This window comes from Schistocerca piceifrons, chromosome 1, assembly GCF_021461385.2.
Source record: "Schistocerca piceifrons isolate TAMUIC-IGC-003096 chromosome 1, iqSchPice1.1, whole genome shotgun sequence".
Lineage (NCBI taxonomy): Eukaryota > Metazoa > Arthropoda > Insecta > Orthoptera > Acrididae > Schistocerca > Schistocerca piceifrons.
Window position 1 is genome coordinate 487,475,060 of NC_060138.1, and position 14,006 is coordinate 487,489,065.

General features: G+C 44.0%; 1 protein-coding gene across 2 annotated transcripts in view; it reads left to right on the forward strand.

Annotated features, from left to right (window-relative positions):
• Nucleotides 1-14,006, forward strand: part of LOC124795298 — a 604,282-nt gene that overhangs the window by 441,373 nt on the left and 148,903 nt on the right. For both annotated transcript variants that reach the window (XM_047259261.1, XM_047259271.1), the window contains exon 3: nucleotides 3,827-3,998. In XM_047259261.1, coding sequence (XP_047115217.1) covers nucleotides 3,827-3,998 — 172 coding nt within the window. The remainder of the gene's footprint in view (nucleotides 1-3,826; nucleotides 3,999-14,006) is intronic.

Consider the following 14,006-nt stretch of genomic DNA (forward strand, 5'->3'; position numbering starts at 1 on the left):
TCAATCCTTCAGCACCTTCTTGAGAAATGTTACTTCCATCACAATGTGTAAGCGCAATCTTGGTACCTTCGTTTTATCTTCTGATTATCATATCTGTCGTCTTTCTTTGGAAGAGTGGGTTTTCGGGCCAAATATTTTCCCAAAATTTTATTCGAGTTAAAAGCTTGACCTGACGCCAAGCGCCGGCCGGGGTGGCCGAGCGGTTCTAGGCGCTACAGTCTGGAACCGCGCGACCACTACGGTCGCAGGTTCGAATCCTGTCTCGGGCATGGATGTGTGAGATGTCCTTAAGTTGGTTAGGTTTAAGTTGTTCTAAATTATAGGGGACTGATGACGTCAGAAGTTAAGTCTCATAGTGCTCACAGCCATTTCAATCATTTTTTGACGACAAGCAAATGCTGCATTTTTAATGGCATCCTTGATGTTACATTTATTCAAGATTGATGTGATGTCTGCTTCAGGTTGGCTCACAATATCAGTCAGTAGGAGCTCTTTGTAATGTGCTTTCGGTGCCTTGATAACGCTTTGATCCATCGGTTGTATCACTGCAGTCGTATTTTTGGCAAATACAAATGTATGTATGCAACCATCAGCTGTCTTAACTCTGAATTCTCTCTTGTCCTAGAAAATTATCGATCTCTTTAAGTGTTCTTTGATTTCTTGTTTCAATATGGTTGTAAAACAAGTCTAGAGGCCGTCTTTAGTAGCTCATGCTGCGCTTTGGCTTTTGTACATCAGTCGAAAAGATCCGACTTTTATCTTTTCAAATGCCTGTGGATACATGGATTTGCCCACAGCTAAGAGTTCTAACATATGGCTTCCAGAGGCATTAGCACGCACCAGTAACGTGATACGCTCTGTCTGGGGTACCCTTCCTGAAACTTTTTTTTTCTTCCTCCATTAGAAAAGATTTTCTTGAGAGTTGCCGCCAGTTTAAGCCTGTTTCATTAACGTTATATAGTTGTTCAGGCGTAACTAATGTCTGTTTCGTCGATTTTGGCGTTTAAACCTTGGATGAAATGAGAAACTTCAGTCTCTACAATAAAAGAATTTGTTCTCTGTCTGTTCCCAGAACACTCTTTATGGCGTTTCTACTTTTGTTGGCATCGTTCAGTTACATCTTGCACGTTTGATTCTGGTCATGTTCGCATTTCATAGGAACTTATTATAACGGCTGGTGGTAATCGTGTTAGACGAGAGTGTCATAGGTATTTATTGTGTTAGCAGCTGGTTGTAAGTGTGTGAGTCAAGAGTGTTTGCAAACCCGGACAGATTACATGTTGACGAGGGTATGCGAATAAGCACCTGCATTTCCTATCTAATGGCCTCAGTTTGGCAACAGGACACAGCGCGCTCCCCGGCCACTAGGTTGGCACAGTTCGCTTTGCTTGTGGTAAGTTTCAGTGCTCTCTCAGCCCTCAGTTGCCCATTTTCCGTTTGCACCAATGAAGAATAACAGTCTGTTGCGGTTTGGAGGTGTTCCCAGGAGTGTAAATCCGGTGAAATACAGAGGTAACGTTTACCGTGGGTAAATGGTTACCACCGGCCGGTGTGGCCGAGCGGTTCTAGGCGCAACAGTCTGGAACCGCGGGACCGCTACGGTCGCAGGTTCGAATCCTGCCTCGGGCATGGACGTGTGTGATATCCTTGGGTTAGTTAGGTTTAAGTAGTTCTAAGTTCTAGGGGACTGATGATTTCAGATGTTAAGTCCGATAATGCTCAGAGCCATTTGAACCATTTTTTTGTCAATGGTTACCATTGTACTGATCATTTCCAAACCGGCCGAATAAGTGTGAAGGCCGTATAAGAGCATTCTGTCCTGTCACATCCACTACTGATGCCAACGCTGAGCAAGTCTTTCACCTGATTTAGAATAATCCACGAGCCACGGGAAGGCTGATGATCATTAGTCGTCGTCGTGGATGTGACGTCATAAAATTCAACTTTCGTAAAGTCTCAGCAAACAACTCATTGACGACTACAAGCGCAATCCTGCAAGAATCTGTTAGTGATTACTGAACTATCGTACCAATGAAACTGGAACGTATTTCAAACGAATAATCACTGGATATGAGACGTGCTTCTTCACTTATGAGAGCAAACGCAAGAGCATGGAATGGAAATATCACATATCTGCAACCAAAAAGGAATTTAATGGGAAGCCACTTGCTGCAAAAGTAACACAGTTTTTTGGATTGCACAGTGGTAAATTTTCGATCATTACCTCAGGAAACTGGTCAACTGTAAACATTCAACATTACAGTGGTATGCTTTGCTACGAGTTGAAAATTACAATTTGAAACAGACGCCGAGGGGTATTATCAGTCGGTGGCAGCGAGCGTCCACATATTACTGGCCAAACCGTTCAGAGCCTTGAGAATATCCCTTTGGGTGTACTGAAGCATCGAACATACGAGGCGCGACAATGAAGTAATGAGAATGACGTGAAAAAAAAATGTTGCTTACCGTTTTAGTCAAGTTTAGTGTTGTCTCTTTCAAAGTAGTTCCATTCTGATTGCACAAACTTTTCCAGCGCTTCTGGCATTGATGGTAACGTTTCTGGAACTCATCTTCTGTAATATCCTCCAAGAACCTCGTCAGAGCTTCTTGGACATCTTGTGTTGTGTGAAAATGGTGTCCCTTGATCGCCGTTTTGACTCTTGGAAATAGAAAAAAAGTCGCACTGAGCGATATCTGCTGAATAAGGTGGCTGTGGTAGTAATGAAATCTGTTTTGAGGTTAAAAATTGCTGTACTGACAGAGCAATATGGGATGCGCATTATCGTGATGCAGAATCCAGTTATCTGCAGTGTTGCCACGGACACGAAGAACTCTTTTACGAAGTCTTTCTCAAATTTCTTTTTAGTAATATTGGTTAACTGTTTGCCCAGGAGGCACCCACTCCTTATGAACAATTCCCTTGGAATCAAAGAGGTTGATGGGCGTCCACTGCGGTCTTGATCTTCAACATTCGTTGTGCCCTCACTAAACATTTTATGCCAATGAATAACTTGAGCTCTTGACATAACCTCCTCTCCAAAAGCCTTCTGAAGCTTACCGTAAGTTTTCGTCGCGTTTTCACCCAATTTAATGCAAAAAGAAATGACATAGCGTTGCGCAATATTATGCTGTTCCATTTCCGTGACGAGAGATACAAACATGTGTTAACTTATTACACCACAACTCACGACTGAGCAGTTGCATCGATATGCTGCTTGGACTAGAAGCAGCTTATAGACCAAGGTCAAAGATATTGTGCCTACGCAAGCCTGCAGGGTTGCCCCATCTTGCGAAGAAAATCAGTCTCATTATTTTACTGTCGCACCTCGTATAGTCTTGGTCTTGTCCCAATATATTTCGTATTTATTTCATCCACCTTAAGATGGTTTAACTGGTCGTCGATTGGCCACAGATGAAGGAAGGTGAAGGAAAAATTGCATTTGGTTGCTTTTCTGTCATGACCAGTCGCATCCATATATCAATGCCCACACCCTTCGAACTCTTAAAAAATTGCGCTTGAAGGTACTATGTTACAAACTCGTTGCTCGACATAGGGGCTGGCATACTTCATACGTTACGACATGTTACACAGAGATTATCTACATATTGATTAACGTTGAATTGAAAGTCAAAATCCTCCAACAGAAAATAAATTTACAAATTATACAACCCTTAATGGGCAATGTTTTCATCTGTAAAATTACAAAAAATGCTCTTCAAATAGTCACTGTTATAGGCAGTTTTGTTTCACAGTACCGGTTACTGCCGTCTAAGCTTCCACGACACCAGACGGACTGTGCAAGTAAGCTGCTTTGTGTTGCCACAGGAGAGCGGGGAGTTGTCACGCCTGGCCGCGGTGGTGCGCTGCTGTCGGCTCGCACCCCCCACCATCCGCCACCAGCAGGGTGCGACGCTGGGCGGCGCCGACCCCTCCACCTCAACCGCCGCCGCCGCTGTGTGGAGGCATTGCGACCCGCGCAGGCCCGCCAACCTCACAGGTGAATAAATAATGTGCGCGCCGCGCCGTCAACCGTATCTGCAGGATCTTCTTACAGAGCGCCGGCTTCCAGAGGCGCGTCGTTCCAGAGTCTACTTTCTTGGCCGTTATGGCTGGCTTTTCAGCCACGACTCGACTTGAAATAGAAGCAAAATAACTTCCGACGCATATCGTTTAAGGAAGCCCATTCGTTACGTAGCATCTGCTTGCATCATCTAAATGGAAATCCTACAACGATGTGTGTCACCTTTTGATCCACTTTTGATCTTACAGTCTTCCATCCTGCAGACATCTACTTTCGTGTCTCAGCGAATCATTATCTCAAATAAAAGGGAGGCTATTCATTTCAAGCCCAGTCCGCGAGAAATTTTAATAGCTTCAAAAAGTAACTACCTGAAACGACTGCATCAAGTGAGTGAACACTGAAATTAAGAGCAAACTGGCCGGAGATGGCAGCTCGTGTCGGCAGGAATGATTTTTGCCGCCTTGGTTCTGAGACTGTCGGTATCTTTAGACTTTTGCTACATTAGTGAAGGCAGTCAGTGGCGAACATGGAGTACATGCACGGCTCACTATGAGTAGCATGGTACCCACAGTCGATCGCGGTCCTCCGTATTATCGTGGTAGGAGTAAACTAAGGATCAGACGGTTCTGTGACTATCTCGGGTGCGAATTTTTCGACGTATGCCATTGGATAGACTAACTGTAGAGTCACTTATAATACCTCATGAATGCATAACACCCAGAAAAAGGTTACTCAGGTGTGGCGTACATATAGGTCTTCCTTTTTCTTTTCTTTTTTAAGTTAGAAGAATCAAAGATAGATTAGGTACATTACTCTCAGAGGAGACCACCCAGATCGGAAGAAGAAAATGCTGATGAGTTATTTGTAAGCAGATGGGGCATCCTTAATGAGGTCCTAGAATTACTCTCGCCTATTACTAAAGGTTCTAACACTCACATGGTATTAGGAACAGAAAGCTGACTGATGTGAACATCAGCGGAATACTAAATCCAGATTAGAACATATTTCGCAAGGATATGCTATGCATCAGTACAAGCGATGTATTTTTTGCCGTAAACAACTAGGTATTGTCTAGTGAGGTTATTACAGATTCCTAACGCTAAAAAGTTTGCGCCGTGGTGAATATCAAAGCTTGGTCAAACATGGTAAACAGGAGCATTTGTAAATCACCTCCGTCAAGAGTTATAGTAGTAGAGCGATTCAGAGGGTCATTATCAGAAGTAAGTTTCCTGACCATGCTACTGTAATAGTGGGAGACTTGAGCTTCCAAGCTGTAAAATCGGAAAGTCGTGGAATCAAAAATTAGACAGATTAAGAGATTATTGTGAGAATTTTCGTAATATTGTGACTGACAAATAACTTCGTGCAAATAAGTGAAGAACTGACATGTAAGCGCAGTAACTTAGATCTACTAACAGACCCGAAGGAGGGAAGGCTGTCAAAGGCGTGAGTATTGCAAGGAATATTAAAAACGGTAGGACAATGTTTACAGTTAACAAGGGTGACAGGATACAAGTTGTAGAGTATCTCAGTTGTCGTTGTCATCTTCAGTCCGAACATAGGTTTGATGCAGCTCTCCATGTTACTCAGTCCTGTGCAAGCCTCTTCATTTCCTAATGACTAGTGCATCCTACGTATATTTGAACCTGCTCACTTTATTCATATCTGTCTACAATTTTTGCCCTCCACATTTAGCTCCAGTACTAAACTGGTGAGCCCTTGATGTCTCAGAATGTGTCATATCAAAGGAAATTTTCGTTTAGCCATGTTGTATCACGAATTTCTATTCTAATCATTACCATCCAGTACCGTCTCATTAGTTCCATCATTTACCCATCTTATCTTCAGCATTCTTATGCAGCACCTCATTTCAACAGCTAACGATTCTCTTCTTGTCTGAACCTCTTTCGTCCATCTTTCACTTCTGTACGGGGCTACACTCCAGAAAAGTATCTTCAGAAAAAACTCTCGTTCTATATGCTTCTGTGTTGTGTCATTTGTCCACCAGCTATTTCTTCTTAGCCACTTTGCACTTCTGTCAATCCCCTATATTTAGACGTTCGTATTCGTTTTCCATCGCTTGATTTGCCGCATTGTTATATTTTCTCCTTTCATCAGATTGTCTTTCTAATTGTGTGACTCACTGCTGCCTTTACTATTTTTCGTCTCTCAGTGCAACCCATTGGTCTTCCACTCCTTTTTCCGGTTGTCCTGTTGTAATCAGTCGTCGCCCAATGTTCCGCCTGAAATTCTAAACAACCTCTGGTTATTTCAGCCTACCCAGGATCCCTCTCCTCATTTTCTACGCTTTCTACAACTTCTTAAGATTTAATCTACAGATCGTAACTAATAAATTGCTATCAGAGCACATGTTCTCCTCGAAATGTCTTACAGTTTAAAATCTCGTTCCGAAATATGCTTTACCATTATATAATCAATCTCCACGTTACACCCTTCTTTCATGATTCTTAAACAAAGGATTAGCGATGATTCAATAATGCTCTGAAAAAGCTGGAACGTGGAACATTTAGGGCTTAAGTAATACACACATCAAAAAAGTTTTGCATCTCATCGGTTCCGAGAGTTTCGGAACCTGGACAGAAAATTGGAATAGAGATCAACATAAACATCACTTCCGCCCTTTTTATTCCTCATGAAAACCACACATTGCATGTTGTACCACCATACAGCGCGACCTTCAAAGGTGGTGGTCCAGATCGCTGTACACGCCGGTGCCTCTAATACCCAGCAGCACGTCCTCTTGCATTGATGCATGTCTATATTCGCCGTGGCTTACCATCCACAAGTTCATCAAGGCACTGTTGCTCCAGATTGTCCCACTCCACAACAGCGGTTCGCCGTGGATCCCTCAGAGTGGTTGGTAGGTCACGTCGTCCATAAACAGCCCTTTTCAATCTATCCCAGGCATGTTAGATAGGGTTGAAGTCTTAAGAACATGCTGGCCACTCTAGTCGAGCAATGTCATTCAGAAGATGTGCACGATGGGTGGCACGAATTGTCGTCCATGGACACGAATGCCTCCCCGATATACTGTCGATTTGGTTGCTCTATCGGTCGGAGGATGGCACTCACGTGTCGTACAGCCGTGACCACAAGCGGCGTATATCGGCTCTACATAATGCCACCCCAAAACAGCAGGGAACCTCCACCTTGTTGCACTCGCTGAACAGTGCGTCTTAGGCGTTCTGCCTGATCGGGTTGCCTCCAAACACGGTTGAAGGCATATGCAGCACTCATTGGTGAAGAGAACGTCATGCCTATCCTGAACGATCTATTCGACATGTTGCTGGGCCCATCTGTACCGCTCTGCATGGTGTCCTGGTTGCAAGGATATATCTCGCCATGGACGTCGGGAGTGAATTGTGCATCATGCACCCTGTTGTGCACAGTTTGAGGCGTAACACGACGTCGTGCGGCTGCACGATAAGCATCATTCAACAGTCTGGTGTCAGGGTTCCTCCGAGCCATAATCCGTAGGTAGCAATCACCCACTTCAGTAGTAGCTCTGGGGGGGACCTGAGCAAGGCGTATCATCGACAGTTCTTGTCCCTCTGTATCTCCTCCATGTCCGAGTAACACCGCTTTGGTTCACTCTGATACGCCTGGACACTTCCTTTGTCGAGAGCCCTTCGCGGCACAAAGTAACAATGTGGACACGATCGAACCGCGGTATTGATCGTCTGGGCGTAGTTGAACTACAGACAACACGAGCCGTGTACTCCATTCCTGGTGGAATGACTGGAAGTGATCGGCTGTCGGACCCCCTCCGTGAAATAGGTATTGCTCATTCATCGTTGTTTACATCTATGGTGGGTTTAATGACATCTCTGAACAGTCAAAGGGACTGTGTCTTTGATACAATATCCACAGTCAGCATCTATCTCCAGGAGTTCTGGGAACAGGGGTGATGCAAAGCTTTTTTTCTGAGTGTATATTCCAAAGGTTGAGAAACAACAAGTAGATTTTTTAGTTTTAGCAGAGACAAAGAAGAAAGACAGAGGCAGTGCAAATATTATGAAATACCAGCATATACGGTGTGGTAATAATAAAGTCGCAGTGGCTAAAGCTGCAGTGTCTATTTTGGTAATGAACAGATGAAAATAAAGAATAAAGAACTGGGTGGAGGTAAATGAGAGGTTCTTCAAGTTGACGATTGAAATGTTTAGTAGTGAAGTGCTTATAATAACAGCATATGCTCCCTGTGACGGCGCTACCATCACTGACCCAGAGGAATATTTTGAGGCCGCGCGGAGTAGCCGTGCGGTTTGAGGCGCCTTGTCACTTACTGCGCGGCCCCTCCCACCGAAGGTTCGAGTCCTCCCTCGGCTGTGTGTGTGTGTGTTCTTCTTAGCAAAAGTTGGTTTAAGTAGTGTGTAAGTCTAGGAACCGATGACCTTGGCAGTTTGGTCCCTTAGGAATTCACACACATTTGAACATTTTTGAATATTTTGATTGTCTTAGAGATATCACTGAATCAACTTATGCACAGTGGCAACTGTTTGTACGAAGGAGTTAAACAGCTGAGTTGGGTTTAGATTAAATAATAATGTGGTTAGAAAATCTCGTGAAGAAACGCTGAATAACAATGGAAGTAGGTAAACTGAAGTAAGTGATCAGACGCAATGTCAAATTAATTTTCCAACATAAGGACATCCATAACTACTCACGGATTCAACCAACTAGGAACTGAAGGTTAATTATTGACTTAGCAATTGCCAAGCAGGACAGAAGTTCGGTAGTCCAGGATGTGAGGGTGTTTTGAAGACCGGAATGTGGAATAGTTCTCCATATAGTACTGGGAAGAGTCATCATCCCCCTAATTCAAAAATGTACTGAAGGAACAGGAAGAAGGGCGCAGTAGAGAAACGCCGTGGCTAAAGACAGGGCTTCCGCAGGACAGGAGTATACGAGACCTGTAACAGATGAGTTGAGCAGAAACTCACATAGTATAAGGCCGGAACTGAAACAACACTGAGTATTGAAAACCCTGTTTACTGGGAAATGGTGAGGAGGCTCTTCGAGGAAGAGGTACAGGTGCTGACAGGATGACTCAGGCCTTAAGAGAAAGGACTGAACAAAAGAAGACTGCTTACTAGAAAAGGTTAAGCTATAGAAGACAGGAAGGTAGAGTTCACTATAACACAGAAGACGTTAAGCGAGGGTGGCTGTTAGATCGTTACATAGTCTCTTTGGTGGTCGGTACATGTCCAGACGAACAAAGATCGTTTTGCTATGTGCTTCGGTTGAGAGCATTCTAAGGTACGGTTCAGAGTATTGGACACTAAACGAGAGACAACGGCGGAAAATTAAGACTGTAGAAATGGACGGTCATGGTAGAGTATGAGAGCGATCCGCTAGCATTGACTGAGTAATTAATATGTAAGATTACAGATGGATGCTGTGGAACCAGTTACAGATTGGACTGATGGTCGAGCAGTGAGATGGTATGGCCACGTCCGACGGATGGAAGAACAACGACGGCTGCAGTCTTTGCTCAGCTGGTCTCCATCAGGGAGTAGAAGTCGAGGGAGAACAATGGCAGCGGGAAGAGGAACTATACCCAGAGCGATGGGAAAGAAAGATCCGTCGGATAGAAATTTGTGGCACCTAAGAACAGGTAACTGCTGATAGTGGAAACGCCTGCTGAAGTAAAGCAAAGTAAGAAAAGTTCTACCACGTGGCTTCCGATTTCATTCCTTTCTCCCAGGCCGTATTCACTTTTGATTTGTCCATCTCTTCCTTTACCAACCAGCGAACTCCAGTCGCCCATCACAATGAAATTTTCCTCTCTCTTAGCTGTCTAAATAATTTCTTTTTTCTAATAATATATTTTTCCACTCTCTTCATCCTCTACTTTTACTATTGTGGTGGGTGTTGACTTCGGCTCTGTCTTGGCTGTGACAATGTGCTCACTATGCTGCTCATGCCTTCCAGGGGCAGGCGTGCGGTCTGCTTTCCGGGCGGGAAGGCGGATTAGTGTCGAAGTCCGGTGTGCCGGCCAGTCTGTGGATGGTTTTTAAGGCGGTTTTCCATATGCGGGCTGGTTCCCCTTATTCCGCCTCAGTTACACTATGTCGACGATTACTGCGCAAACACTTTCTCCAAGTACGTGTACACCATAATTACTCGACCACGCAAACATTGGGGGTTACACTCGTTTGGTGGTGTAAGCCGTTCCCCAGGGGCCGAACCGCACAATAACCCTGGGATCGGTGTGGGATGGCGGTGAGGTGAGTGGACTGCTGTATCCTGTTGTGAGGTTGCGTACCACCGAGGCTACGGCGGGGAAGTAGCCTCTCCGTCATTTCTAGGTTCCCAGTTCCATACAATACGATCCAATGCTACGCATGATAGGTTACTGCATACCAATTTCCTTATTCATTTTTAGACCTACTCCTGCACCACTCATATTTCATTTCGTGTTTACAATCCTGTACTCACCTGACCAGAAGTCCTGTTCGTTCTGCCACCGAATTTCAGTAATCCCCATAATATCTGACCTCAACAAATTAATTGCCATTTTTCAGTATTCTAACTTACCTGCCTATTCAAGGAATCTAAACCTGCTTGCTCAGTCGGTTTTGTTCTTCCTTATGACATTGTGTGTAGTCTCCATCTCGAGGTCTGAGAGGGAGATTATTTTACCTCCAGAGCACGTCACCCGAGAGGATGCCATCATCATTTAACTATACAGCAAAGCTCTATACCCTCGTAACTAATAACGGCTGCAGTTTTTCCTTTATTTCAACCGTCCACAGCAGCAGCACAGCAATGCCATGTTGATAATGAGAGAACCTTAAGAAATGAATTAAAATTCGTGCCGTGGTAGGACTTGATACTACGTCTCCTTGCTTACTAGGCAGATATGCTAGCCATTACAACACCGCAGAGATACAGCCAACAGGGCTGCATGGACTACCCTAATCCAACTCACTCCCTAAGACAAACCTCAATTCAGGTCTTGAGCCATTTTCCCCTCAGAGCCGGCCTAGTGGCCATGCGGTTCTAGGCGCTGCAGTCTGGAATCGCGAGACCGCGACGGTAGCAGGTTCGAATCCTGCCTCGGGCATGGATGTGTGTGATGTCCTTAGGTTAGTTAGGTTTAACTAGTTCTAAGTTCTAGGGGACTAATGACCTCAGAAGTTGAGTCCCTTAGTGCTCAGAACCATTTGAACCATTTTTTTGAACCCCTCCTTAGATCTTCGCTATTCCCATTGCTCTCTAGTATTGGAATAGCACCGAACATTGGGCGCAATGGGAAAATCCTGCCTGTACCTCAGAAGTGTAAATTATCTATAGATATGATATAATTAAATTTTGCTTGAGATATTTGGGTCTCACCTTTATCTATGATAATGATAGAAGCTTAAGAAATAAATTAAAATTTGTGGCACAGCTGAAACTTTTTTGTAACATATATAAAATTTAATTTACAGTCCTAACAAATGTAGGTATCCGCAGGGAGACAGACATTAACATGCTGTTCCTTTGTTTTCTTCTATTGTCTTTTTTATAAATCGTAGACTATTATTTGTCAATTTTCCTGTGGCTGGTTTTTGAATAATATGTTCATGCATTTAGTTAAATAGTTTCATTGCTTTGATTTGTTGTAGTGTGAATATAGTGCTTTTAGGTTTCATATCTATGTTGCAGGGTCACAGACCTGCACATATAGAGTCATGTTCACTATATGTGACAAAAGAGAAAACATACGTGTGAATAACAATATGAAGATCCTATACTTTGGTAGACGAATCAGTTTTACATGTGTAATTAATTTGACTAACGATGTAAAGAGTAAAATATACATACCATTATTAAAAGGGCTATGAAACCTAAGACATTTGACGCTTGATGAGCAGGAGTTTATATAGTTATCACTACAGTAAATGCAAATTTCCCTTGAGTCAAATAAACTTTTATTGTTAGGAGTGAGGTGGTGAGCCAGAGCCTCCTTTAGTAGGCAGGTGTGTTAGCCATTATACCACTGCAGCAATATAGTTAACACAGCTGCATGGAGTATCCTAGTCGAACGCCCCGCCCTAACAACACGTGAACTGAAGTTTGAGTTATGGAGGGCGTTCGACTGGTGAAGCCCATTCAGAGGTGTTAACTATATCGCTGCGGTGGTGAAAGGGCTAACATATGTGCTTTATAAACAAGGAGATGTCGGTCTAAGTCCCAGACAGCAACTAATATCTATTCGTTTCTTAAGCTTCTATCGTTATTGTAGATGAAGATGAGACCCAAATGTCTCAAGTAAAATTTAATTATAATGCCTTGTTCGTTGATGTTAAAAGGTCACATGCAGTGTAACATCCAAATAATCAACATTAAATATTCAGCTCTGAGGACGAAGATATGGAGCATAAATGGGTAGAGCTCAAAACCATTCTAAAATACAAAAAAAATTGCCCAGCAGTTGAAAGACATCAGTTTCGGATGAGATGCGTGTGAGCTTCTAGACTATTCGCAAAAGTTTCCTCCCCCACCCCCCTCCCATCATCCCTTTCCACCTCTCTCCGCCTTGCAGTAATTTATCGTACGTCAATATAGTACCTAAATTTACCTAGCCACCGGCAAAAACGTATGTCGTCAGACAGACTAGCATAATAGGCATACATCGCCGACAACAATCTCTTGCAGAATTGAGGAACGTGTTCTACACTATGTGATCAGAAGTATCCGGACACCTTGCTGAAAATGACTCGCAAGCTCGTGGCGCCCTCCATCGGTAATGCTGGAATTCAATATGATGATGGCTCACCTTAGCCTTGATGACAGCTTCCACTCTCGCAGGCACATGTTCAATTAGGTGCTGGAAGGTTTTTTGGGGAATGGCAGCCCATTCTTCGCGGAGTGCTGCACTGAGGAGAGGTATCAATGTCGGTCGGGGAGACCGGGCACGAAGTCGAAGTTCCAAAACATCACAAAGGTGTACTATAGGATTCAGGTCAGGACTCTGTGCAAGCCAGTCCCTTACAGGGATGTTATTGTCGTGTAACCACACCGCCACAGCCCGTTCATTATGAACAGGCGATCGATCGCGTTGAAAGATGCAATCGCCATCCCTGAATTGCTCTTCAACAGTGGGAAACCAGAAGGTGCTCAAAATATTAGTGTTGGCCTGTGCTGTGATAGTGCCACCCAAAACAAGGGATGCAAGCCTCCTCCTTGAAAAACACGACCACACCATAACTCCACCGCCTCCGAATTTTACTGTTGGCTGTACACGCGCTGGCAGGTGACTTCGCCGGACATTCCCCACACACAGACCCTGCCATCGGATCACCATATTGTGTACTGTGATTCGTCACACCGCACAACATTTTTCCACTGTTCAATAGTCCAATATTTATGCTGCTTACACCAAACGAGGCGTTCTTTAACTTCTACCGGCGTGATGTGCGGCTTATGAGCAGCAGCTTTTCTCACCTCCCGCCTAACTGTCATAGTACTTGCAGTGGATCCTGATGCAGTTTGCAATTCCTGTGTGATGGTCTGGATATATATCTGCCTATTACACATTACGCCCCTCTTCTACAGTTAACAGACGAGGTCGGCCTGTACACTTTTGTGTTGTACGTGTACCTTCACGTTTCCACTTCACTATCACATCGGAAACAGTGAACTTAGGAATGTTTAGGAGTGTGGAAGTCTCACGTGCAGACGATTGAAACAAGTGACACCCTACCACCTGACTACGTTCTATGTCCGTGAGTGCCGGGGAGCGCCCCATTCTGCTCTCTCACGATGTCTAATGACTACTGAGGTCGCTGATATGGAGTACCTGGCAGTAGGTGGCAGCACAATGCACCTAACATGAAAAACGTATATTTTTGGGGGTGTCCGGATACTTTTCAACACATAGTCTTTGTTCGCCCACGGTGATGTTTTTGGAGACCTAAAATCTTCTTTATATAAGGCACAAAGTTGTTTTTCCAAACAGAGATGCAAAACTCA